Below are 27,995 nucleotides of genomic sequence, written 5' to 3' on the forward strand. Positions count from 1 at the left end.
ACTTTTTTGGGTACTGAGTTAATGTTTCTGCTGTTACTCATCCATCACAAATGATAAAGGTCTTGTTGCTTCTGCCCTGAGACAGAAAAATGGACCATATAGAATCTGAAAGTCTCTTTCTTGCCTTTTTTTTTTTAAATTAAATTAAGCTTCTGTTCATAGCTTTATTCAGAACATGCTTAAACGGGGGGGGGAGGGGTCCCTTAAAAACTAAACTCCTTTTGGGTACCTTCGTCTTTATCTGTATGCTGTAGTTTGCAAGCTTAGTCTTTTCCAATAATTTCATTGCTCTCCTCTTGTATGGGTAGCGTGTGCCACCTTTGTCGAAATTCATGGGCTATTCTTCTTCAGGAGGATTAGGATAGAAATTCTAAAGATTCTTTCTTTCTGCAAGGCACAAAAATTCCCAACCTCTAATAGTTTCTGTTTTTCTGTTTTAATACAGATCTAATTATCACTGAAAACCCACTCATTGCTGTCAGATACCTTGTAAGTATACCTATGAGTGTGTATATATGCATGTGTGTGTGTGTGTGTGTGTGTCAGTTTTTTATATGAATATGTTCAAAGGAAAAGGCCAAGTCTGTCTTTTTGGGACAGTAAGTTTTTCTAACTGATGTCTTTTAAGAATTACAGCTGATTTTTGTCAAGATAGAAACAGTTTAAATTACCACAAATGTGTACAAATTAAGTTATCTGTTTTTATAAACACTTTTTAAAGTATTTCAAATGAATCTGAAATTTCAAAGTGAAAGAAATGCAACCTTTAACTTTTGCTAATGTGAACATTAGCTTAACCGGCTGCAAGTGTATGAAGTGTGTTTGTACATGCACTTAAAATTCAAATGTTAAAAGTGATTTCAACAGCGTGCCAGTTTTAGGAAAACATTCTTTCCCATTAAGACCTTTTAATCTTACTTTATTATTTCAGGCAGTACTTTGAAACATTCTGATGAGGTTTTTTAGCATGTTAGAAAGTTGTTCCAGTAAACTGTAAAAGTTCTTAAGTTAGTGTTCAATACTGAGTTGAGTTTGTTGCTTAGTCAGCTTGAAGATCATCTCACATATAAACCCACACATTTCATGCATGTAGAAAGGATTATTAGATGACATCAGTAGGATGTAATTTTTCAAACACAGTCCTCTTCACGCACAGTCCTACAATCCATTCTGCAACCTAGTTCAGTTTTAAAGACTTAGTATTGATAATCAGTAATAAAATGTGAACCGGATATTGTGAAATATCTGTTTGAATCATGACAGTACTGTTGCAAGTCATCATGTTATTTGCATCTCATCAGTGCTTAGATGACAAGAGGAGCAGGTCCCCACCATTTTAGACATGGTAAGAAAAGGGACAGCTCTTACGCCAGAGACTTCAGTTCAATTCACTATTGCCCATATGCAATAAGAGGGAGTGGAAAATAGCAGTGGAAAGATGAGATAATTGCAATAAGTATATATTAATAGATACCATTAGTCAATATAGATTTCATTAGAAAGTAGTAAGCAAATCAATGTGTGGAAGTATGATCTTCAGTTCTTTGTATCTGCTGTAATAATAACATGTACACAGAAAATACTCTGAAAATTTTGTGGTTGTTCAGTGTTATACAAGAACTAAATAGGTGAAATACAAAATTAATGTACAGGAGATTAAATTGAATGGAAAAGTTAATGTCTTTTTATAGTAGTGGTCAGTCCAGAACATTGGCTAAAGAATTTAAGTAAATATGAGCCCATTCCTCTCCTCCCTTTCTAAATTAGTCAGTTCTCAATTATTAGCGAGTAGTTTTTTTACCAGTAGGACTACTTCTGAAAAAGCTACTACTCAGCCTGAATAAAAGCTATAGTACTGTCTCAGTATATGAACTTGTTTGCGTTAGTCCAACAAGTCTGCTTTTTATCCAAGTCATTGTGTCTGGTCATATGCTTTTTGTTGGAAGGTGAAGAGCAGTGGGAGTTCTCCATGGGGTTTATTTTAACATCTAGCATTGTGTCTAATCTTGGGCATGCCCTGAAGTTTTCTTACTGTAGTCTTAGCACTATGGCTGGCTTTTGTTTTAAATACAAGCTCAACTGCTGCTTTTGGAGCACTGAATTAACTGGAATGAAAATATCATACAAGATTTGTACTATAAACCAGTAAACCTTCATTTTAGAGAACTGGAGCTTAGGAAAGTAAAATGATATCTCTTCTGCTGAAGTTTGACTGTTTCCTGAGCAGTTGATGATGATGAGGTTAACTACAGCAGAATAAGCATATATGTTTTGAAAAGAATGTAGCATCCATTTTTTATAAAAAGAAATATGCAGAATACTCTTTTTTCTGAACAAGTCTGAGCTTATTTTAGTACATTATACTATCATTCAATAGTAATTTTATTCTCTAGATCTAATTAAAAAAACTAACATGGTGATCATGTTATTTTAAGCACCTGCAGATCTCTTAATCTTACATTACATTAAATGCTGTTGATATCAGCTACAACACAACTGCAGATGTTGGAATTCTTATTAAAAAACCCATTGATAGATTGCTGTTACACTGTTAGTAGCAGTCATCTGACTGCTACTACCCTGACATGTTAATTGTAGCCTCCCTCATCACCTGAGGGTGGCAAATACGTTAACGAAGGTACATTTTGAGGTGTGTCCACGTTCTTTTAATTCTTGATGGAGCCCTGGAAGTTCTCCTATTCTCATCTGTTCTGTTTGTTGGATTCTGTCCATGAAAGACTGGGCTTTGCAATAACCTAGTCAGCGTTACTCACTCCCCTGAGTGTCTGAGGTACTGCTCTTCTGTTAGTGTACCTTTGCCTCTTATTTTTCCTCCTTAACGAGGAGAGATTTCTGACATGGAGACAAAATCTTGCCAAATTTTGCTTTATTTTAAATTGGGTTAAATTGGTCAAATTGGATTCCATTTTCTGTACCTGGAGTTCTGAAATGCATATATTGAAGTATTTTTTGGAGGGGGAAAAGCAAATCTGTGTAATGCCTTTCCAGGAGCCTGTCACTCATAGTTGAAAAGTAAAAAATAAAAAATTCCGTTGCTGGGGCAAAGTTAATAAAGCAGTTTTGGAATATTACATAGTTTTTAGATGACTACCTGTAGACTTTTCAGGACCTTATATCAAGATACATTTTAATCTCAATATAAATTGATATAATCTGAAAAGCAGTAAAGAGATCTACTGTATCTTTTCTCCGTAGTACAAATATTTAGGGGGAAAACAACTGTTGACCTTTCCCATAATTACGCAATTGTAGCATTACTCAAGTAGCTTAAACACAATATTATGATGTGAAGGACAGACTTCATCTCAACAGCCCTGAACTATTCAAACAGAGATAAGGGGGAAAAGTCTTTGAAAAGTAAATATTTGTGGATGCAACAAACAAGTATGGAAAAGATTCATCCTCTTTTGCCTTCAGAGCAGTACACTGCTATCTCATGCAGTGTACATGCCTCTTAAATCAGTTACTTCAGTCTCCTTTGTCTTGAAGCATTTGAAGTGAACTCTTAGAAGGACTAAAACTAATGGACTGACTGTAATATTACTAATTTAATTCTTTTTTTCTTTTTTTTTCCTGCTCTCTGCTTGGCTCTGGTCTTCACCCACAGGTGTCCACTGTTGGCTCTCAAAGGTTACTAAAATTTTAGCAGCTACTCAGAAACAGAACTACCTAAGCTTCACTTACTGTTGCTTCTTCCTACACCATACTACACTGCTGCTTTGCTCTTGCCTTCTTCAGAACACAATAAGAGATTTTCTTTTTTAAATACCTGCAATGAAACTTAGGCTAGAAGTATGTGCCATTCTCTTGCTGCCTGTGTACTTGTTAATATCTGTGTACAGTATGCTTGTATTTATTCCATGGTATTTTCTTACCAATGCTAAGAAGAAAAAGGCTATGGCAAAACGTTTAAAAGCTAAACCCATCTCGGACAAACCTGGAAGCCCCTACCGTTCTGTCACTCATCTTGACTCACTAGCAAACATAAACATTCCTGGAGCAGACACATTGGACAAGCTGTTTGACCATGCTTTAGCAAAATTTGGGAAGAAGGACTGTCTTGGGACCAGAGAAATACTGAGTGAAGAAAATGAAATGCAACCAAATGGAAAAGTGTTCAAAAAGGTAAAACTTACAATTTTGTACTTAATTCTGATTTGGTTTTGAGCTGCTTTGCATCTAGCCTCAACAATGGAGGTCTTCCTTAATTGTTATCTTATGATATAAACCATCCATTTTATAGTAGGTAAAGTATAACAGAATACAGGATGCACTATTTATTCTACTTCAACAAAAATGAAAGCAATTTTTTTTTTCTTAATGAATGGCAGTGTGTGCGGTTAACGCTGTTATGCACCAGCTCACGTAAGCTTGTAGAGCTGTATCAGCAGCTTCTTGTCATCACAGGTTTGTTTTTCTTCACCAGTTAATTTTAGGAACTTACAGATGGTTATCCTATGAAGAAGTAAATGAGAAGATGAATCGCTTGGGGAGTGGACTGACTGCCCTGGGACTGACCCCAAAGAGTACTGTTGTCATATTCTGTGAGACCCGAGCAGAATGGATGATTGTAGCCCTAACCTGCTTCAAGTACAACTTTCCTCGTGAGTGCTGAACTTGTTTACTTCTAATGTATTTTAGAACCATTTCTCAGCACTGGTTTGGCTGTTAAGAATCTGCCAATCCCGTCATGGATGGTGTAAGAATTTTATAAACTTACTCTGCCTATGGTCTGATTCTTAGAAGTTTCCAGTCTATTCTATGCATTGCAGAGATCCCTAAAATTAAATTGCTCATATTTATGAGACTGTTTTTTCTGATTTTATTGTAGTAATGTTCTAGATGTTAGAATGACAGAACAGTACGGTTACTATTCAGGTTTTTTTAAAATACTCTGAAGATGTCAGTAGTTACATTTCTCCCCCCAAAATGTGGAATGTTTTTATAGTATTTTCTGTCTGTATTCTGACTTATGCATCCAAAACATAAAATAGTTATTAGAAGAGAGAAGAATGGTAATCAAAATCATATGCTAGTCTGAGGGGGGTTTAGTGACATTTTTAAGCTGCTCAAGTTCATTACAATTATGTATATGGGTTTTTTCTTTTTTAAATTTTATTTAAGCTGTCAAAAATCTCTCATCTGACTTAATGCATACAAACTTCTTGGTGAAGTGGCAAAGGTTACCATGCACTCACAGGCCCAGTCTGCATACAACACACTATGACCCATAGCTTATTTTTGTTGCCACCTTATGTTTTTGCTTGCACTAGGCTGCCTATTTTTCTTCCAGTATTAGTAGTAGCTAACTGCGTGAGAAGGTCATACAGTAGAGTATGCAGAGAGGCTGTTAAAGGGCAATAATGGAAGAGCTGACATTGCTATTGAAATAGGAGAGGATGGTTAATTGGGTCTTGATTCTCATGCTTTGAGAGGCAGAAAGAATCAGCTATACAACATTACTCTCTTTTTGTCCCTTCCACACGAACCCTATTTCACAAGAATATTAAATTCCCTTAATGGTCTTTGGAGGTTAGAGCTTGAGATAGCAGACAATACAAAAGAAAGGTATTTTTTTCAATAGAGAGATGATGGGAAGAGGTGAACTCCTTGGTGCCTGCGAGGCACTCAGTGGCATCACTGTACCCAGTCAGGGTTAAAAATAACCTGGCAACACAAAAACCAGTCTGATTCTCTGCCTTGCCCCCCAGCTGTAATTTCACAGGAGCAAGCAAAGGAGCTGACACTGCTGAAAGAGCTGCTTGTAGAAGTGCTGTGACTGGTGCCCTGTGATGTTTAGAACATCACCTCTCCCCCTGAGTTCTGGTTGCAGAGAGCTCTGGAGCAGAACACGTGTTCTCAGTTGCTTACTCTGTGATTGCTTAGTGCAGTATTGTTGGGGTTTGATGATTTCTCTTCTTCTATAGAATAGACTATTTCAGTTGGAAGAGACCTACGATGATCATCTAGTCCAACTGCTTGACCAATGCAGGGCTGACCAAAAGTTAAAGCATGTTATTAAGGGCAATACCCAAATGCCTCTTAAACACTGACAGGTTTGGGGCATTGACCACCTCTCTAGGAAGCCTGTTCAGTGTTTACCAAGAGGGTGGTCAAAGAAATGCTTCCTGTACAACTGTCCTCCTCATTCCAGAGATCTCTTGTGGCATAAAATTCTGATGCGGAAAAATTAAAAGCTGTTCTGTTTCCAAATTAGAAAATTCCTCACTGAGTTAATTTTACACACGCCCCCCCAATGCCTTCCAGTGAGCTAAAGCAACAGTTTTTGCATTTAGTATTACTTTAACATTTCTTTCATGTTCTCTCTCTCCTTACTGTAACAGTCGTTACGTTGTATGCCACCCTGGGTGAAGAGGCAGTTACCTATGGTCTCAATGAGTGTGGAGCATCATATCTGGTCACTAGTGTAGAACTTCTTGAGAGCAAACTTAAGGTAATTTGGTACCAGCTTCACCTGCTACAAGCAACCCTATAATAATTTTACAGTGCTATCAGTACTAAAAATTTCATTTCTCTTTTATAGACGGCATTGCCCCAAGTCTCCTGTCTTAAACATATCATTTATGTGGACAAGAAGACTATCAATAAATCAGAATACCCTGAAAATGTGGAAATTCATAGTATGCAGACAGTAGAAGAGCTGGGAGCCAAACCAGAAAACGGTAAGTGAATCACTTCACAGAGAACTAATGAAGCAATGTTAACAGTGAAAGCAGACCTAGGTTAAGAGGGATGCGTAGCAGAAAAAATCCCCATCCGTGCAGGTCTCTAACACAAAGAGAGCAGCAGATTACCAGTTCATCCTCTGGCTTTCCTTAAATAAACGGAAGAATTGTTTTATCTCTATTTATCGTCCTGCACCTTTGTTCAAGTGTCAGATATTTTAGGATAAAACTTTATTTTTAACTTCTAAACCATAATCAGAATAATTTAAGACTCCACCTTTGTTTTAGGAAGTGAAATAGAATCCGGTGCAGTGTTCCATTTTCTGCTACTCTTACCTTTTATTCATCTTATTTTCACTATTTTTCCTAAGAAAAGAGGAGAAAGCACCTGAGGCTTTTTTTTGCTTGTTGGCTTGGAAATGTCTTTTTTCTTAACCAACCTATAGCTAAAAAGTACCTTGGGCTAGAGGAATAACCATTACATCCCTTGCTACATTTGGCAGCCAGGAGTGACTGTAAACATCTGCTTTAAGGAAGGAAAAACCAACCTTGATCATCTCTTTTCCTTAAATCAGCAGTCTGTGCTTAGCCCGATCTCTCTCTTCAATGAAAGAGGAGATAAACTGGCAAAGGAGCTTTTTGCAGGGAAGCACACATTCATTACAACTGCTTATCTTTGATCAGCTTAAGGTATGGATACAAACCGGCAGTTACCTTGAGGGGTGGTGTTTTGTGGTTTGGTGGTTTGTTTTTCCCGCCCACCCCCCTGAAAACTCTGCTTCCCTTGCAGGCACTTCTGCCTCTCTAGCTGTGAAAGCCATGAAAGCTAATAACTTTCATCCTAAGAATGAATGCCAAGGGATTAAAACAAAAATCAAAAGTCAAGTGTTGTAAGCTTACTGCTTTTCCACTAACTAGCAGCTTACCTGAGGAAGGTTCACTTAAAAAAAAAAAAAAAAAAGTAGTCTTAGCTCTCAACCTTGGCTTTGGAAGAGTGACTGACAGAAAAGCTGACTTGCAGCATTTTGGGGTGTTGGGTTTTTTTGGTTTTTTTCCTCAACCATTTTCTCTCCAGTACTGTATTTCTCCCCTTCACTGCTCTTGACAGGTTTACTACATCTTCAGAAGGCTTTTTCTATGAAACTTTCGGTCAGCTATAAGACATAATAGCAAAAGTATCACCCAGATTGTGTAGATGCCCAAATACTTGTCACTCCTTCCAAAATCTGCATTCCCTCCCTTCCTCTTAAAAACAGACCACTAGTCTCTTCATCTGCATCCACCACCAACCACTTAGCTTACCACAACATTGTGCTTACCTCTGCTGATGCACCTGTTTCACATTGGTTGATTACAGACACTTTCACATTGATTAATTACAGAAATAACAATTTAGAAAGTAAATAAGAATCAATAACAGTTTTTCTCTCCTGCATTTTGTAGCAAGCATTCTGCCAAGCAGACCTGTTCCTACAGACTTGGCTTTAGTAATGTACACCAGTGGCTCCACTGGGAGACCTAAAGGAGTGATGATGATGCATAAAAACTTAATAGCTGGAATGACAGGACAGTGCGAGAGAATACCTGGACTGGGGTAAGAAACACTTAGTTGTCATGTGTATGGAGAGATAAAACAGAACCTCCAAAAATATGCAAGTTTATAAAAGTCTGTTGCTAGCATCGGGTGTTACCAAATTTCTTAACTTTATTTTAAGCCTACTAATCTTTAATTTATAAGAAATATATCTTGTGTTTGTGAACTTACCCTGTTGTTTGAAAAGGACACCCTTCTAGCTCTTGTCTCACATGCTGTTTCTACCTTTTTTTTTAATTACCCTTAGCTTTAGGTCTGTGATGGATTTTTGCACTCTTATGCATCAGAAGATGCCATCAAATAAGGAGATTCCTCATCTAATCAAACTTGGGAAATTTTTTTTTAGAGCTTTCAGGCAGCTAGGATCACTTTAGGAAGTCTGTCAGAGCCTACCACGTCCATTGATCTAGAGACAGCTCTGTTGGATAGATAATGCACATGCTGCAGAATCTGCTCAAGTGCACTTCACCAAAATGAGCAGGAGAGTAATAAATTGCGCATTGATGATAGTAAAACCAACTGCAGACTCCTTCACGCTAATATTTTGAGGAAATTCTTCATGAATGCGGGTGTGTTTGTCACTGCATTCACAAAGGGTTTAATAGCTGAAATAAGCTGTGTTGCTAAACTACTTTTGTGATGGGATATAAAACCAGTTCTGACTTGATGCTAAAAGCTTCTATTAAGTGACAGCTCTAAGTTTCTTGCTGAGAAATCACTGAGAAATTGTTTCCTGAAATAAGCCTCAGTACTTCAGTGATCAGCTCTCTTTCTACTAATATATCTTAGAAGGAGACGCTATGATGACTGTCAAGGATTTGTAAATCATTGGTGATTATTATAAAATATAGCAATTTCATCCTTAGTTTCATACCTGGGATGAAATCTCCCACAAGGAGAGGAAGTAGCAGTGGAGCACTAAGGAATCTTTAAGTTTCCTAGAAAACAAGGCAAATCCCATAATTCATACTGATTTCAGTAAGGTAGGATTTTCCCCATTTTGTTTATAAACTGTGGTTTGAAATCACACCCTTCTTGCGTGCAGAAGAATAAGCCTCACTTGTGATCCAAGTCTTTCACAAAGTAATAACTAAGCACACAATAAAACTGTTAAACAGTATTTTCAGTCTACCCGTGCATCATTGTTAATTAGATAATCCTTTCCTTTTCTAGACCCAAGGATACTTACATCGGTTATTTGCCTCTGGCCCACGTATTAGAATTGACAGCAGAAATTTCTTGCATCACTTATGGCTGCAGGATTGGCTATTCCTCTCCACTCACGCTATCCGATCAGGTGAGGGGCATCGGGGGGGGGAGCAAAAGCAAATTTTAGCTTTTGCAGTCTGCGTTCTCCTTGCTTGCTATCCTACTTCATTAAAGAAATGCCGATGTATATGGCACACGTCAGAAATGTAATTTTTAATAAAATTATGCAAATTAATGTTCCTGGTGAACTATAGCAGGGGGTCATACCATATAAGTTTTATTAAAACCTTTACTTTTATGATACTTAGGAAATGTAAAAGAAAACCTAATAAATGCATATAGCATTATCCACTGGATATCAGGATAAGAACAGCTATTAAGAAATTAGCTGAACATAAGACTGTTTAAAGTGATTTAAAATTTTTGGTCTCACTTTATCAGTTCTTTATCCAGTTATTGTAGATCTTCTATTTAGCCCTTTGCCTTTTTCCATTTAACAATTAAGTAAGAGCAAATTAAGCTGGAAAAAAAGGCTGCTCTATGTTTTGCTGGTATAGAGACTACATCAGGCAAAAAAAAAAAACTCCTGGAGGAAGATGGAGAAGAAAGCAAGTACTAGGGGGAGGAGGTAAGAGAAAGATCTACAAAGTGGACTTAACTAGATTGGGCTTGTAAAACATCTAGTATTTTTGTTGAAATTGTTGTTAATCATCACTTTCCATCACAATGTGTGGGGGGGGAAATATGCAGGAAATGTTTTTTGGAGGGACAGGGGAAGAGATTTAAACAAATTACATGCTAATATATCTCCCTCTTTTTTTAGTCCTTTTCTAAAGAGCTGCTTGCTTTTCAGCTCCATAGATTGACATTTTTTCCTTATTACAGTCCAGTAAAATTAAGAAGGGAAGCAAAGGAGACTGTACTGTACTTAAGCCTACGCTGATGGCAGCCGTGCCTGTAAGTATACGGAAGCAGATATGTTTAGCAAAAACCTGATGCTTCTATCATGTTCATGCTAGAAAAATCTATTTGCTAACATTTTTTCTCTTCATATGTACGTAACTGTCACTAAAAGGAAAAAAGCAGAATATAGAAATTCCAGTTGTCGTTGCTTGAACCGAGTACTGATGCTGCAGATAAGCACAAGAATATATGTGTGCTAAAGCCAAGAGCCTTTTTGATCCAAAACTGTAAATGTGTTTTAATAGTCACAAGTGACATTTACTGAGCTACTGATACAACAATAGGATACAAAAAGTCTTTGACCTTCACAGTCCGAAACTCCTTTTTGCATAGGGAGAAAGCAGGGTGGCTTTGGCCAAGACAGACGCTTTCAGGATATGGGCGTTTGGCTGAGTGACAGAACTTAGCAAGTTAAACTGCGCTGCCATAGTTGTTGGGATGCTTAATCTCAGCTGCTTGCCTCCAAGGTAACACTTAGACTTAAGTCTCTCTTGCTGTTCTTAGGGTAAGCAGGCCATGCTTAGTCTCCTCTTACAAGAAAAAATGATCAGGAAACTATAACTCCCATTGCTTCTGTAGCTTATGGTGGTCTTTGGGTGACCAGGCTTCTGCATTCCACAAGGTCTTAGTGCTATCTGAAAAATACACAAGTGTTTGCATCTTTCTAATGCAAAAACCTTCCTCATATGTCCTGGAATCACATGTGCTTCTGTTATGATCATATCATGTCTGTTGCTCATAACACTGGTAGCACCAGCTTTTGCCACATGGTGGTGATGGGTGAGTAGGAGGATTTAATCTCATTTAAGAATAGTGAGCTTTGGTTGGATTTGGTTGTTCTGCAGCATCTTTTGGGAATAGCCAAGAGTTTCTATATTAATTACTCACTTGCATTTTTTATTTTATAAAGTAATAATCATATATATAGGCTTGGTCTTTTTCTTAATAATTAACCAAGTGAAAATTAATATGGCTGAAAACCCCAGCTTTTTGTAAAACATCCATTTAAATTTATTTATTGGGGAGAATTCAAATGCTAGACTACCAGCAAAACCAGTGTAAATTTTAAATACGGCCATAATCCCTCTTGGAAGGAGTATATTTCATGCATGTGCAAAAAAAAGTCCATGCAGACAGCTCCACATGAATTAACTGCAGAACAGTGATCATGTTGAACCCCACCTAAATGTCTTGAGTCTACAGACTTAATATCACAAAGAAGTTAGCAAAGAAAAAATAAAATTGAAACTGATGATCCATTTTCAGTTGATAGCATACAGGATCTAGAGTTCAACAACCTACAGCAAAGAGGAAAAAACACATCAGAAAGCCCTAGTAGGAACAACACTTAGTAACATAATCTAATAAATATTTCTTTCCCTAGAACTATGTCATGTTTTTATCATCAAAACATAACATCACCAGTGATTAGAAAGTAAAATAGGAATGAAATGGAAAATAATTCTAACAGAATCCAGACACACAAATATTTCTAAAGATTTGATTCAATCAGAACATTATTGTAAGGGTTAATAGTTCCTTCCAGCCTTTGTAATTCTGAATATCTTGTCACGCCTCTGTAGTCTTTAAAAGACTAAAAAAACCTGCAATTAATTCTGCTTTAAGATATTTGTCTGGCTTCTGGAAATACTACATGATATTCTGCAGGTAAACTGGGCTGAAAATAGTGTACAGTTTTTCTGAAATTCCTGTTTGTCTTAAATCCTAATTGTGAAGACTTGAAGGAACCAATAAAAAACACTAATGAGAGTAGTTCCTAATAAGACTAATGTTTTGATCTCTGATATTTCAAAGTACATAATTTTCATAGCTTTCTTTTCAAATTTAATTTGACTTGTTAGAAAGCACGTAAATACTTCAAAGCATTGTGCTCTGTAACAAACTTGAAGGAGCCAATCCTTAAACTTCTGTTAAATACTTCACCAGTCTGAACACTATTTAAGTTCTGTGTGTTTTAGTGATCATAAGCTTATTATTTTAATGGAAATTAATTTCTTGCCTGTGACAAAATTGTGGGGGTTTTGTCAGGTAACTAGAATTACTGCAACCACATTGCTTTGAAAGTTGAAAAACCTCTCTTGGAAAAGGAAGCGGTGAAATGAAGTCTCTTAGTTCATTCTCTTGTGCTTGCCAATTGCTGTGGATAAAGTACAGCGTCAGGACTCCTAAGCATGATCAATCTTGCATGGCATATACCAACCTTTAGCAAAGAGATTTAGCTAAAACTTGAATTCAAAACTTTCCAAATCAGTTAGTCACATTTGAAATACAGGTGAAGGTGTTACCAGTAACATAAGCCATATAACATAGCAAGTTTCATTATGCTATGTTACCCAGGATTTGTAGCTGTGGTTGGTAGAGAAGACATCTTCAGAACGAGGGGTGGAAGGTATTTTAAAACCAAATCTGAAGTTTAGAAAGCTGTTTGTAGAAACAGAAGAGGTACTATGAATTACTGTGGTATGCCTGAAGACCTGCAGCCCTTGACTCACCCGTCTGCCTAATTCAAGGCAAGTTTTCTAATCTCAGGTATATGCTACAGCATGAGGGCTCTTCCTCTCTAGTGATACTGGTGTGAGGAGAAAAAACCCAATGGAGGAAAGTAAGGCTAAGTCACTAATTTTCTACTGCATTTTTGATACTTCATTCCACCCATTTCAAATACCTCCATGCTGCGATGGTCTATAGATTGACTAATTGATCACACATTTAAAACATTCTAATTAAGCATTGCCTAACCAGTGATGCAGACATTTTCACTCTTACTGTATTATCTGTTTTAAAGGAAGAATAATATGGGGTTTTTATTTTAACATGGAATTTAATTTACACATGCTAGTCTATTCTATGTGGTAATTTTCCTTGTTTTTTTTAACACTTCGTAGGAAATAATGGACAGAATTTATAAAAATGTCATGAGTAAAGTTCAGGAGATGAACTATATTCAGAGGACTCTGTTCAAGATAGGCTATGACTACAAATTGGAACAAATCAAGAGGGGATACGATGCACCTCTGTGTAACGTGTAAGTATAATTCACAGTCCAAGTGTACCTTTTTCTTTGTGATTTGTTAAGACAGTCTAAGAGAATAATCATCTAAGCTATCTGATATCAGACAATTCTCATCCAACATGAAAATACCATCTAATGACTAACTGAAAAAATCCAAGTTCTTCCTGGAAACGGGTAAGATATTTGATGGTGGGAATGACTAATCTTCAGAACAGATGACTAGTTAGTTTTCACTGGATTGCTTTTTTTTAAGTAACAAAATTAGAAAGTTTGTTTAGTTAAGTTACAGGAATTCTGCCATCTTCAAGTGTTACACAAGAGGTAATGTTTTTGATTATCCCTGCTGTCTAGTAAAATCTGTGAATGATTAAGTTAATTTTTAAGGTGTTCCAGATAGAAAGGAAAAAGAAGGTTTGTGTCTTTTTATAAAAAGTGAGCAGCGTGAATGTTTTTTAATGCTTTTTTCCTTCTTTCAAGACTATTGTTTAAAAAAGTAAGGGCACTACTGGGAGGGAATGTCCGTATGATGCTTTCTGGAGGAGCACCACTCTCGCCTCAAACACAAAGATTCATGAACATCTGTTTTTGCTGTCCTGTTGGTCAAGGCTACGGACTAACAGAAACCTGTGGAGCTGGAACAATTACAGAAGGTAGTTAAAATGCTTCTGGAAATACATAATTTAAGATACAGAACATATATATGAGGGTTTAGTGGATTTTTTGTAAAGTCAAAATATCTGTAGTTCTTAACTGCAATAAAGTAACTTGAGATAAATTGCTGCCTTATTTATGGTTTGAGTTTATATTTCAAATGACAAAAATCTCTGTATTCTTCCTTGTTCTCTCCCTAAGTTGCTGATTACAGCACTGGCAGAGTTGGAGCTCCTCTTATTTGCTGTGAAATAAAGTTGAGAGACTGGCAAGAAGGTGAGAGTATTAAATGTTTTGATTTCAGAGTAACTAATGTAACCACAGCTTAGCTGGTTTCTTTGCCTATCTGCCTAGCTAGGTGTGGCATATGAAGTAATTGTTCTTTATTTTTATAATAGTCATCAATTTGTGTGCATTAACTTCAGGCTGAAGTTTCAAAATACTTTCTTGGCAGCAGAATATACAAGTTAAAAAAATAATTGTGTGGGGATTTTCTTGTTTTCAGGGGGCTATACTAATAAAGACAAGCCTAACCCTAGAGGAGAAATTCTAATTGGTGGACCTAACGTCTCAATGGGATATTTTAAAAATGAAGAGAAGACAACAGAAGAGTTCTCTGTTGATGAGAACGGTCAGAGATGGTTCTGCACAGGAGATATAGGGGAATTTCATCCGGATGGGTGTCTGCAGATCATAGGTTGGCCTCAATTTTTGATATCTTAATATATTACAAGATCTTGACTAAACATAGTTAGTTATAAGCATGCTGTTAATCCTGTTGGTTTTGCCAGAGCTTAAGGTTACCAGAATCACAGTGTATAAAACATTCCCAAAAGTCCTCACAGCTGTAGGAAAATTTTGGAAGCGATGCTGTTTCCTGTGACATTATCACTCTCTAAATTTAGCACATGGACTTTAAATGTAAGATTAATTTTTGGTATTAATTACAAAGCTTTAAAATCAGAGTCCCCATCACTTTCATACAAGTTGTGTGACAAGAAGCATAGTGCTATATAAACTTTTTTACAGAAGCCTTTATAAAGTTAGCAGAATACATACATGCCATTAGCCGCTTTAAAATTTTAGTAAGATGCTTTAATTCATATTCATTAAGAATTTTGCATAGCATTGCACAAAATACATATATAGTGGCTTTGCAAATGAGCCTGTGGAAATGCAAGAATTTAAAATGGAACAAGCTTTTTTTTTTTTCTTTTCCTTCACCCTTAACTCCTAGATCGCAAGAAAGACTTGGTAAAGCTACAAGCAGGAGAATATGTATCTCTGGGCAAAGTAGAGGCAGCACTGAAGAACTGTCCCTTGATTGACAATATCTGTGCTTATGCCAAAAGGTAAGAGTGGTATTAATTTAGAAACTCCATTTAGGGTAAACGTGAAATACAGGCTCTGGCCCACTTCTCTGATGATATACTATCGGTTTCCATGGTTTCCATTGAACAAACCCACCTACCAGAGTGCAAGTTATAAGCAGCATCTCTGAAGTAGCACGGGTGCCCAGATTCTCTAAAACCTGAAGAAATGACCTATCTCTTTCTGTTGGCATTTCTCCTATCCTAATACACTCCAGTTCCATCCTATCCCTTCCCCAAACGGGTATCATTATATTTAGCATGTGTTTTGGCTTTCTGTCAGAATACCAGAGAAAAGTTGATCTGGATGCTTTGGGCCTGATCCAAAGCTCTCCACTACGTTTTGGAAATAGTCCCAGTCTCTCCTCTCCTTCCTCCAACTCAAACACACTACCTGAAGGGAGAACGAGCTAAACACCAGATGTAGCTGGGAAGCTAAACCAAGATGCACACTCATGAAATTACAGCAAAGCATGATACCAATCAAACCTAACGTCGTAAAACAACTTAGAATACCTTTGATAAGTCATCAGTTGTGAAGATTTAATGTACAAGAAGAATTCTGTATGGGGGAATAATTACAGTTCAGAAAGCACTATGGATCTGTGTATCTAGCATCAAGTAAGCATTTTATGCCCTGAAATGGAAGTCTCAGCTGTTTGAATCTTTCTTCCTTCTTTCTGTTGCCATCCTGTGGTAGTGACCAGTCTTACGTGATCAGTTTTGTGGTCCCTAATCAGAAGAAGCTGACGGCATTAGCTGAGCAGAAAGGCATCAGTGGAACCTGGGTAGATATTTGTAACAATCCTACAATGGAAGCTGAAATACTGCGAGAGATTAAAGAAGTGGCAAACAAGAGTAAGTAAAGCGGCATATTATGCTAGCCAATCTCAGGGTGCTTATCCAGCAAAAATTTCCCATTATCCTCACTAACTGTTCTTCCTTCTTCCTGTTGCCTCTGTATCTGCCAAAACTTAAAGAGTGTAATCAGAGGCAAAAATCACATGAAAATGTTGCCTATTATCCCAGGAACTGACACACTTTTTGGTCGTATTAACTACTTTTATCTTTTTTCATTTTCTAAAAAAATCTGAAAATTTTTTTTCAACTAAATTCTAGAGACAGGTTCCTTGTCTAACACAGTTAAAATAAGTTCCAAAAGAGCTGTCAATTTGGAAAGAAAGTAACAAGACATTTGCTGGTGAGAAAACTAGTTAAGCAAGAGATTTCAAAGCTTTTTTTCCCACGCAACTTTGTCCCGTACAGCTTTGAACAACCACAATCCTTGTGGTTGTAATTGCTTAAAAGCCTGCTATTCCTTGCTCTGGTACCGAATCATCAAAAGCCTCATCAATCCTTGATGGGGCCAAAAAATTAACAAACTAACTGGGGAAAAAATTCTTTAAAGCACTTGGCACCTTATACAAGGAAGTAGTAAAACTGGACTGAAGCACATGCTAAGCAGCGCCCCTCAAACTTTAGAGAGGAGAATCTGCCTTTTGAAACTGAGAAAACAAGAAATGAAAAACACTTTTAAGTCTTGCCTTTAAAAAAAAAAAAATCAGTAGGTCTCACACTTGGCTTTAAATGTATTAATCTATGTTTTTCTATCATGAGCTAAGCAAATTACTATCCATATAGCTCTGCTTATTCAAAATCTTTGCTTGTACATTTTTTCTACCTTCTAGATAGTAATCTACCACTGAGATACAACTAATTTATTCAAAACTGTTTTCCAAAACTATTTTGAAGAGAACGTTCTCATTTTTAGCAGAACATAATGCACCTTCATCACAAGCAGGCAGGTATCTAAGTAAGATGAAAGAGTACATTACAACGCTGGTTGGAAGGTAGAGAGAGAAGAGCACCTGGAGACAGACTTAGAGCCAGAGCTCCCCAGCGCCCTCATTTGCTGCCACCTTGAGGCTGTGCTGCCACAAGTTGCCCTGGACATCCCACCACGTCTATGGATGTGGGATCCCATTCCAGGCCTATCTGCAGGAGCTGATAGCAAAGTCCATCAAGTATTACACACGTGCAGCAGCTCCCTGCCTTTCTCCCCAAAGCAGTTACCTTCCTTCCCCTTGCTTATCCCTCTTTGGCCTCTTGTCTGGGCAAGAGATAGAAGCGGCTTTGGTTGCAGTGAGGCTGTGCACGCGCCAAGCAACTGCTTCCAGCTAAAGGGAAAATAAGTGACTAATGTTACAAAAATACAGAGATGTCCCTTTATTTTGAATTCTAAACAAACTCTAAGGAAGGAAAAAATCTGGGAAAGAGTCATTCAGCCATGGGAAGTATAGAAGTATTTCATTATAATTTAAATATGAAGTATATCTGACTAGTCTGAGTTAATCTAGTTATTACTACATTCCTATAATAAAGATACAGCTCTAGATTTCAGTGTATCCTCTTGTGACAGTAGTCTCAGATCTTCAGGCTACACACTCATTTGTTGCAAACTTTAGTTTTTACACCGTCACATCCAATATGAGCTGTAAGTACAGTGTTATTAGAATATTTGCACACTAACCAGCACTCAGCATTGGTACAAGATTAAATTTGCTTGTGGCCCCTCTGTAAGGTTACTTCATGAAGTAGGACACCTTACTATACAAGCTACAGGGTGCTCACCTTAGATTTTTAGGTAGCGTGAATTAGTATTTCATTTGGCAATGTAATCTTAGTCATGGTTTTGTTTCTTCTTGTCCCTGCAGTGAAGTTAGAAAGGTTTGAAATACCCATCAAAGTACGGTTAAGCCCTGAACCATGGACCCCAGAGACTGGGTTAGTAACAGATGCTTTCAAGCTGAAAAGGAAAGAACTGAAAAACCATTACCTCAACGACATCGAAAGAATGTATGGAGGCAAATAAACAAGTTACCTTGACCAGACAATTGTGCAGAGGGTTCCTTCTCATGCCTCAGTTCTGGATGTCTGTGTATACTGTAGATATCACACATTGAGAAAATATACCAAATGGATGAGTGTTCCTATAATCTGTATCGAGTACAACAGAGAATATTTTAAGACTCCAAATTCTTAATTATTAGCAGATTAGACACTGATGGTCTTTGTAGAGTTTCATGTGATCATCTCCAGTTTTGAGACAGACATCATTATGTGAAGCAGTACGACCAGGTAATTTTATTATTATTGCTTCTCTAGCACATTCAGACTGCTTGCAACTTCTCTTTAATTCATTCTTAAGTCTGGCCTATATTTCAAAGAGAAAAAAATTATGTAATTGTGATGGTTCTTCTATCATAGTAAGATACTTAGCAAGGGAGGAAAAAAAAGTATTTAAAGTCTACCCTTCTCCATTTAAAAACAAAAACAAGATAACTTTAGTCAAGAACTTGCTAGAGATCACTAATAATGCACTGCTTGAGAATGGATGGATTCTTCTGCACATCAGTTAGTATCTTGAATATTTACAGTGCCTAAAAAAGAATATAAAGTACACTTACTGAAATAAAGGTGAACTGAAAAGCCTTCTAACCCAAGTTATTTGAAATTTTATTCAAGAGCATTGAATATTTCAACTTCCAACTCACCAAGTACATTTTTACTTGCCACTGTATTTTAATTCAAGCAGAGCTTTCCAGTAGGACACAGCATAAAAGAAAACAAAGACTTGCACTGCTACAGGAGGTACTGATGGGAAATCATCACCTGAATGCAGAATGCAAAACTTGCATCTTGACTGGCAAACAACAGTGAAATTGATGGGCAGCTGTCTCTAAGCAGATTTGAAACTCGAAAGAGTTGTTGAGGGGTTTTGTTTTTAAGGCACTGATGCTCTAGACCTTCACATATATTGAGTAATGGTACAGGTTACCTGTCTGTAATGTAGAGGATCAGGGTCTAAATTTAGTCTGTATTCACTTTATGGAAAGGTATTTCCGTTCACCTTTTAAATATGGTAAGCATAACAAGGCAACCAGAAACCAACAGCAGTTTCCCATGTTGTCTTGTTTTACTTACAGAAAAGTAGTCTGTGACCAGGGAACCTTTGTTTTACAGAACCTGTAAGAAGGGACAAATCACTCTTTACAGAAATTCATTATAAAAGTGTTCTCTTATTAACTGGAAGTCATAGATGTGAAGAAGTGGGAAGCTATAATTTAATAATAGTTCATCATTTTGTGTGCAGAATCCTGTACTGTGTCTTTTGAATTGTAACTGAGCTCCTGCATCCCTGCTAGCTCTTCACACTTGAACCGTAAATGCTGTAAAAAGTGGAGGCTCTTGATACTGTTCTACTTTGCACTTTCTTAATGGTTTTATATATGTTGCTTACATTTTGTACAGCTGTGGCCCTCAACTGCTATATATTACAAATTCATTTTAAAGTATTTATAGATTTCTATTCATAATATTTGTGTTGTGTATATGATGGTTAAAATGAAAAATTATTTGGTATTGTCACTGTACAGAAAGTAAAAGATTTTGTACGATGCTTCTTTTGAACACACTAACTTGCAATTTCAGGGCAAGTTTTTCCTTTATTGCATGTATGTGTATTTTTCTTTTTTCCAGTTCAAGCAGATTTTGGCAAAAATAAATCATGGCTATATACTCATTAACTATACTGTCCCTTTTCCTTGGGACCAATTTCAAACTTCCCCCTGCATAACTTTCTGTGGCCAGTCCACAACACTGCCAGCTCATCTTCCAAGAACCCCAAGAGGGAAGGGAGAAAGAAAATCTGGTATATAAAGCTGACTGTATCGAGTTGTGCATGGAAGTACAACAGTCACTAAAAGGAACAAGGAAATAGCTTTTCTAAAAAAGAAATATTTTTTTTTTAAGACAACATACACTTGGCTTATGACAACAAGAAGTACTTCCCCTATCAGTGCAGCTTTTTAAATGACTCTGTCCTGGAGCCACATTACCAATTTTTCCATGTTTAAAAGGGGTCACTATTAAATAGCCTTTAGTCAGCCTGTTAACATCACAAAAGTTAAATACATGTAAGAAAGTTACTTGCACTTGAGTCTGTCAGCAGGTTGTATGATTTTTTTTTTAAACCATGAATGTATTTATATGAAATGTATTTTATCTAGACTGCAGGTATCTTCTGTGTCTTGGTTGACTGAGGATTGCTATTTGCAATGTATATATATATACACACACACATATACACAACGTTAACATTTCAAAAGTGGAATACAGTTTAAATGGTTCAACAAGTTTGTGTTCTGAAAAATCTTTATATATTGCACAAGTTGTCTGTAGTTACTGTTCAGCGCCTCACATTCTCTCTGAAACTGAGCACACCTTAGAAGAACTTCTCAAAAGAAGCAGCAATGAGTACATGCTATGGATGTTGAAAACAAAGCCTAGAGTGGGCCTAGTTTTTCTCTTAAGAAATGAACTAAATGTGGATGTGCTACCAAAGACAATTTGAAACACATCAGCTTTTCAAGCATTTTTTGGAGAAGGGGAAGGATTACATCAGGCTGCCTTCAAATACACAGATTAATTGCAAATATCATACTTGCAGTTCGGTAAGAACATTATTAAAAGTAAGGAACTAGGACGCAGATGAAGTGATAGTATATGGCTTCAAAACCCTTATGTGATAGTTGCAGATGATATCCTGTGCTTGACTGAAAGGACATACAATATGGGACTGAAGTGTGAGGGAGCAGGTCACTTCCTAAATGTGAAAGTTCTAAAAAGCTCAAAGTAGCTGCAAGTTCTTCAGAAAGCAGGTTCAGAATTTAAAAATTATCCTCCTAAGTCTGAGAAACAAAATCTAGTTTGGACACATCTGATACAAGATTATAGTTAGGCCCTCTACTTCAAAAAACATGGGATGTCTAGAGAAAGCCAGAGTAGAACTACAGTAACAGTGGGATGAGAAAACTTGAGCTGTGAAGGAAGAGTATAGTGAAGTTTAGCTGCCCTGAAGGGGAATGGCACAGGACAAGAGATGATTAACCTTCAACTACATACAGTGTTACCCTAACAAAGGCACAAAAGAGCTGTCACCAGTGGAAGAGGAGGAACAGAGAATAAGTTTACACTAAGTGACATTCTAAAAGAGACACAGAACTTTAAAACAAAAGTAAATCCTTACTAAATACTGAACTACTTGCTCAAGATCTTTGCCACTGAACGTCTTAGAGCCTCAGAGTCAATGAAGGTTAAACAAACACCTTTCAGGAACAGCCTTGACACAGAACCTTGGGTGGGGGCTGGAAGAGGAGACACGGTTCCTGCACATAATGCAGCAGTAATGCTGCACATCACAGTAAGATGTCATTAAATGGCTTGCAAGGAAAAAAAAAAAAGGTATGAACAGCAAAAGTAATAAGTTACTGCCTTAAGAGTAGGCGAGGTGGTATTTAACCAACCCAATGCAATTTTAGTGCCCATTACAACATCAGGGAACTTTGAGTGTAACACGATATAGAGAGCTGCCTGCCAGGTAAGCCAGTATGTTAGGCTGCGGTTCCCATCAAATGCTTTCTGGCTGTATAAGGAACAGGACACAAGTTGAGAACATAGGTCACTAATTTTCAGTCAACCCCTCCCCCTCCAAATCTACCACATCCCAGAATGATGGTTTCAAATAACTACGTTGTATTCTAATGATAAATCAGCAATGTTCTGCAATTACATGCAATGCAAGAAATAAATTCTCATTATGTATTTGGGTTTTTTTGTTTTGTTTTAACTGAGCCTGCCTAACAGCTAAGCTCTACTTACATGAGAGTAAATCAGTTTCCCTTTTGGAGGCTAAAATTTAAACATTAGAAGCTTAAAAATAACAAGTCTCATACTTCTTTCACATAAGATGCCACAGAAGTGATTTACAAAATACCATCAGTAAAACTTGCAGTCTGCTTACATGGAGTTCTGGATGATGCACATAGAGTAAAACTCAGGTATTCTACAGTAGCATGACCTTGCCTGGATTAACAAACAAAACACAACTCCAGTTAACTCGCTGCTGCTGCAAAGTAGGTTATTGATGGCTTTTTTTTTTTTAAACACAATAGGATTACATCAGCCATGGAGGAATAGGGCTGACTATACTAAATACACATTTGTTGTTGGCCTGTCATTTTCACATACTTTAATTTGAATGAGGTCTGACAGAAATGGGGTGGTGTTTGCACTATTGCTTTGCTACTGGGAGCTGTAATATCTAGAATCTTGCTACACCTTTATTGAGGAGAGACAGGTTTTGAAGAAAATTGGATCCATTCTATATTGATAAAGTGTTTTAACAAAGCTGATTATCACAGGTAATCTGTCCAAAACTGTCTTCAGTTGGAAGCGTGTAGTCTTGACATTAGACCAATGCTAATTAAATTAGACAAACGGAGCTCTGGGTGCAGTGTCTGATCTCAGAGTCCTCACCTATGCTTTTAAAAAACCCAACCAACCAACCAAAACCTGGTGCATTTTTCTGTTCCCCTGTTTTGAAACACCAATAACCTGGTTAACAATGAATATTAACAGATGCCAGCAGTCACCATGTGTTTGTTACACATGCTTATTTCTGCATTTACCCTCACCTGTCTTCGATTACAGAAGTGTGACCACCACATCTACGCCATCCCCATTATTTCTGAAAATCCAGACCCTGAGCATGAATACCTGTCACTCCAAGACATGATCTCATATCATTAAAATGCTAAAGCAAAGAGATGTATTTTTAAAAAGTAAAACTTAAATCACAGATAAGGAAGTGGTGGGGGAAGTAATTTAGCACTTTGGATTTGAAACAGGCCTATAGTATCACTGAGCCTATTTAAGAATAAAATGAGCCCAAATATGACTTTGGGTAGTGAGTCTGCATATTGATTCAGCACTTAACGAAAGTCCCAGCCCTGGGAGGTGTTGCTGGGGTTTTTATTTGTTTTAAACAACACAGTATCTGACCTAAACCTTTCCTGTTGGATACAGATCAGCTTGTTACTTACAGTGCTCCCCCAGGGAGCGAACATGAAGAATGGATCACTGTGCTCTACAGCTGCCTGCCCTACTTCACTTTCTGTCTTCCAAGTCTAGGCAAACACAATCTCTCCCGATGAGCCTGTTTTTATGAAATTTTATCAGAGCCATTTAACCAGGGCCACTCTGTCCCTATGTTCAAAATACAATACCCCCTCCCCTGCCCTACACAGCTGAGGGCAATTACCTCCCAAAGCCTCTAACTTCACTACCTTCCAGAACATATTTGCCTTTTATTTAATAGTGTAACTCTCACCTTTTGACTTTTTTCCCCCTTGTTATTTTTAAAACCTTGATCTCTGCTCTGAACACTTGCCATAGCACAATAATGATACTGCTGTGAGGAGTGGAAATGCACGGGTGGTGACAGGGACTTCTTAAGGAGCTCTGCAAACAAATGCTACACCACAACCCAAGCTGTATTTCTAAGAAGTCAGTCTGATTCAGTTTTAACCTACATACAGCCCATCCTAAGCATTTACTGGCAAGCAGAGTCCTTACTTTCAGAGGAAAGATACCAAGAAAATAGTTCACACCAACAAAAAACATACTATAGAAAAGCAAATCAAAACCTGGCGCTATGTGAGGAAAAATTATCAGACTGGTTTTTGGTTCTCTTGAGATTCTAAATGGATACTCAGCCCTTCTAACTAGTAAAAACTATGATCTATTGTATTTGCTATTTTATTTCCGTTGTCTAGCCACCAATACACTTTCAGTAGGTCACCCATAGATAATGAAAAAGCAAGATGCCTGCAACATTATCCAAGCCAAAAACTTTGCTTAAGAGACATGATTTTGTAAAAGGACTCATAAGAGAAGAAAACCCACCTGTATGTACAACAGAAACACATCTTACTGACTAGGCAGCAGTCTCTTGCTTGTACCCTACAGCTAGTAAATTCCACTGATGCTGGGGGGGAGTAGAGATCGTAACCAGAGGGTTTCTCAGTTGTATTTTGCTGATACAGAAATAAGAAATAATGAATTGCAGCTCCGGGGCGGGGGGGGGGCGGGGAGAGGAGGGAGAATATATCGTTGCAGAAACATCCCATTTATTACTAGTGTTTCTTCTGGAGCAACTTAAAAGAGAAGCATTATGGAAAAGCAGCTGCTATTCTTTCAGAACTTCACCCAGCAGGACCACACTCTTGCCTAATGTCGTGCACACAGAAAAGCCCAAGTCAACACCACGCCAACTTGCCTTTCCAGCTGCCCTTACAGATGGGCGCTCCTGGTCTGCTGTTAAAATACATCCTTTCCCCTGAAAGCAATGAGAGGAAAATGGGACAGAACACAATGATCATCAGCCCATGCCACCACCTGGAAATGGGCAAAGAAACTGGACAGTGTAAAAACAACTCTCAACGCTGGAGAGACTGAATCTACAACACGTGCAACTGCCACATTCAACTATAAGCACGATGACAACTGAATTTAAAAAGTTACCAGATAAACAACCCGGGAGCAGGAAAAATCTGAGGCCCTTGGAGCATTCACAGGATTTCAAAAACCCCATAACTATGGGCACAGAGCTTTGGGGGGGGGGGAAGAAGAAAACTTGCCTGTCTGCTGCAGCCTCAGGACCCTCTCTGGCACAGACATACTGGGAACAGCCAAAAACCCAGCCTACTAACATTCAGTCCTCTCCAGGCCTTTCTGCTCAAGGAACAGACCCTCTTCAGCTAATTACCAATTGTTTTAATTACCCCAATTAATTCTGCCTCTGGGTGTCTGACCACCACAGCAGCTGCTGCTGCTGAAACTCCTGTGCCTCCACCTTTCCTTGCAACACCTTGCTTTTCTCCGTTACATGCCCCTTGAGAGCAAACCCGCTCCGTGAGCCTGCCCGGGGCCTTCTGTGTCGATGTGCCGTGGTTTTATCAGCGCGGTGCTGGGTGAGGGCTCTTTCGCAGGGCAGCTGCGTTCACGGAGCAGCAGGTCCCGCACGGCTCTGCCAGGCTGCCTGGGCAAGCAAGGCTCAGAAGCTTTGCCACAGAGCCCTGCAACAGGACTGGTAAGCTGCCAAAGCTCAAGTGACTAGACCCGGCTCCTTCCTGGCTTTATTTTGGTGGATGTGGATTTTCCCAAGAATTTACTTTCGTGGAAGATCTCGCTTCTGTAACTCAGGGAGCCTGTAAAGGGATCTCAAGTTTGCGCTGTTCTCCAAGCAGAGATTTTTCTCAGTTCTCTCACGGTTCCCTCCCAGAGGAGAGGGAGCCCAGCTGGTGCTGAGCAGGGCTCAGCAGTCCCACCTGCGCAGGACCTGCTCCCAGGGGCAGAGGCACACTGACTGCTCAGCTGTTTTCTCCGTGATTGCTTTTTTCCAGCTGCACCTTTGGGACAGATTTAGATCATTTTATCCCTTCTAGCATGGGAGCGTGCATTCGAATGAAACTGGGCACCGTGAGGAAGCGGAATCAGCCTTTCCAAACACCAGGCTCTTTCCGCCCTGCCTGGGAGGAGGCTGGGTCTGGCAGAGGCAGGTCAGAGGCGACCAGGCAGCCAGGCTGCGGCTGCCGCCTCTCGAGCAGAGGGGCTCGGTCCTGGGGTTTGTCGCACAAGCCGTTTTATCTGCACTGCCGGCACAGCGCCCCGAGTACCAGTACTCCGCACCGGTACGGACGCAGCTTCTCCAACCAGCTCCCAGGCGCTCGCCCCAGCGCTAATTGAGGACTGGAGCGCGAAGCCCCTTTCCCAGCGGCTCCTTCTGAGGCTCCACCCGAGCGCAGGGCACCTCGCAGAGCCGACCGGAGCCGAGCCGACCGGAGCCGCGCTCCCCCCGGGGCGGCCCCCGCCGCCGGGGCCGGGCCATGAACTGCAGCGAGGCGCGGCGGCTGCAGGCGCTGCTCGGAGCGCTGCTGCGGGACCTGCGCCGCGGAGGCAGCGGCAACGGCAGCGCCGAGGGGTCCGGGTTCGAGTCCCGGTCCCGGTCCGGGTCCGGTCCGGGGGGAGACGCCTCGCTCTACATCCTGCTCATCATGATCTTCTACGGCTGCTTGGCCGGGGGGCTCATCCTGGCCTACACCCGCTCGCGGAAGCTGGAGTCCAAGCACGATCCCTACCACCTCTACATCGAACGCGACTGGGGACGCGGCGGCGGCGGCCCGGGCCAGCCGGCCGAGGAGGGAGGCCCCGCCGAGGGCCAGCGGCTGATGTGAGCGCGGCCCGCTCCCGGGTTGATCTGTACCGCTTTCCATCAATAAACGCCTGCACCGCGTACGTACGGAGGCCTCTCTCTCATCAGTCGTCTTTAGAGCTCGGTTTAAGGTCGTCGTCCTTAAAATCGGTCCGTGCTCCACCTCGTTACCCGCCCCGTGCAGCGCCGTTGCTGTGGGCAGCGCTCCGCGTTCCTTCAAAGCGGCTCCGCTATCGTGCGATGGGCCCTCATGTCGCTTCCGAGCGCCGAGAGTTACGCCAGGTACAACCGATCGGGAGGGTTGGGTCTCGTTCTGTTAAAGCAAGGTTGGTTTGGCTTACGTGGAAGCACTCACCAAAAAGAGCTTAGAAAGCGAAGTCGTTCCCACGCAGAAAGCGCCAGTGCCCCTTCCACCTTGGTACGGGGCTTTGCCCACACATGGGAACCACCGAAGCCGTCGGGAACATCCTTCCCCACACGGAGACGTGCGGTTCCAAGGCTATCTTTGTACAAGTTAAACCTGAAGATTAAAACAACATACAGCGTACACTTTCTACAAAAAAAACTAGGCAGGCAAAGGTTGTTTCTGGTGTTCCAGCCACGTTAATAGTCTATCATTTCTTGGTTTTTGTTTTTTTGGGTTTTTTTTTTTTTTTTCAGATAAAGATTAGTGAACAATTCCAAGGAACAAGTCCCTTCACTAGCAATGCTGCACTACACAATCCAAACTACTACTTGGATTTTACCCAAACCACACTGCAGGCAAAAGCAGCTTTGACATTAAATTCAAAGGAGGAGAGATTTTTATGTTGTAGACTTCAGTTTCCTAACACTCGTGCCTGTTCTTTCCACAGCAGAACAGCTTTCCTATATTTGGCAACTACTGCATCTTGCTATCTCTACTATAACTGTGGGAAATCATTGTAAACTGAATACCTCAGGTGATGAGTTTAAAAAAAACCCAAACCCTTGAGAGGACCGGCCGTTACCAAGTCAGCTTTGTCACTGTAGAAAACTACCACAATATCCACAGACCAAATTACAAAGTATCGTTACATATCAAACATTATCTTGTGAATACTTAGACATTTTAATAATTGAAAAGTATGGGGCAGGGAAAAAATTCAAGCTCCAGAAACAATTTCAATGGGAGTATATGCAATAGTACTACATGCCAGCATTCTATCAGTAGATGTATGTGAAATCTTTAGCTTGGCAAAGAAAATGCAGTAGTTAGCATCGTGTGGGGAAAAGGATGTCAGAGAAACCAACAAACTGCCAATATTCTTAAAATCCCCTGTCAAGCAGTTAGACAACAGTAAAAGTTATAGTCAGCTACCTCCATCTGCAGGGA

General features: G+C 39.3%; 2 protein-coding genes across 6 annotated transcripts in view; both read left to right on the top strand.

Moving 5' to 3' along the window:
* The window catches only part of ACSL4 (acyl-CoA synthetase long chain family member 4), a 41,597-nt gene extending 20,874 nt beyond the window's left edge, over positions 1-20,723 (top strand). For 2 of the 5 annotated variants that reach the window (XM_069810973.1, XM_009914287.2), the window contains exons 2-16: positions 446-489; positions 3,907-4,146; positions 4,448-4,625; positions 6,366-6,475; positions 6,566-6,704; positions 8,151-8,301; positions 9,475-9,598; positions 10,396-10,467; positions 13,380-13,519; positions 13,985-14,157; positions 14,360-14,434; positions 14,664-14,855; positions 15,396-15,510; positions 16,229-16,386; positions 18,243-20,723. In XM_069810973.1, the coding sequence (XP_069667074.1) occupies positions 3,919-4,146; positions 4,448-4,625; positions 6,366-6,475; positions 6,566-6,704; positions 8,151-8,301; positions 9,475-9,598; positions 10,396-10,467; positions 13,380-13,519; positions 13,985-14,157; positions 14,360-14,434; positions 14,664-14,855; positions 15,396-15,510; positions 16,229-16,386; positions 18,243-18,400 (2,013 nt within the window). In that variant the 5' untranslated portion in view covers positions 446-489; positions 3,907-3,918 and the 3' untranslated portion in view covers positions 18,401-20,723. Of the gene's footprint in view, positions 1-445; positions 490-3,628; positions 4,147-4,447; positions 4,626-6,365; positions 6,476-6,565; positions 6,705-8,150; positions 8,302-9,474; positions 9,599-10,395; positions 10,468-13,379; positions 13,520-13,984; positions 14,158-14,359; positions 14,435-14,663; positions 14,856-15,395; positions 15,511-16,228; positions 16,387-18,242 lie in introns of all 5 variants that reach the window. The other 3 variants (XM_069810970.1, XM_069810971.1, XM_069810972.1) reach the window with 2 other exon arrangements.
* Positions 20,724-25,615: 4,892 nt separating this feature from the next.
* Positions 25,616-27,601, top strand: KCNE5 (potassium voltage-gated channel subfamily E regulatory subunit 5). The gene has a single exon (XM_069810983.1). It carries the CDS (start codon positions 26,316-26,318, stop codon positions 26,661-26,663), a length of 348 nt encoding a protein of 115 aa, XP_069667084.1. The 5' UTR covers positions 25,616-26,315; the 3' UTR covers positions 26,664-27,601.
* The last annotated feature ends 394 nt before the right edge of the window (positions 27,602-27,995 follow it).

This window comes from Haliaeetus albicilla, chromosome 23, assembly GCF_947461875.1.
Source record: "Haliaeetus albicilla chromosome 23, bHalAlb1.1, whole genome shotgun sequence".
Classification (NCBI taxonomy): Eukaryota; Metazoa; Chordata; class Aves; order Accipitriformes; family Accipitridae; genus Haliaeetus; species Haliaeetus albicilla.

Coding starts and splice junctions, on each gene's coding strand:
- KCNE5 (XM_069810983.1), top strand. CDS start 26,316: ATGAACTGCAGCGAGGCGCGGCGGCTGCAGGCGCTGCTCGGAGCGCTG.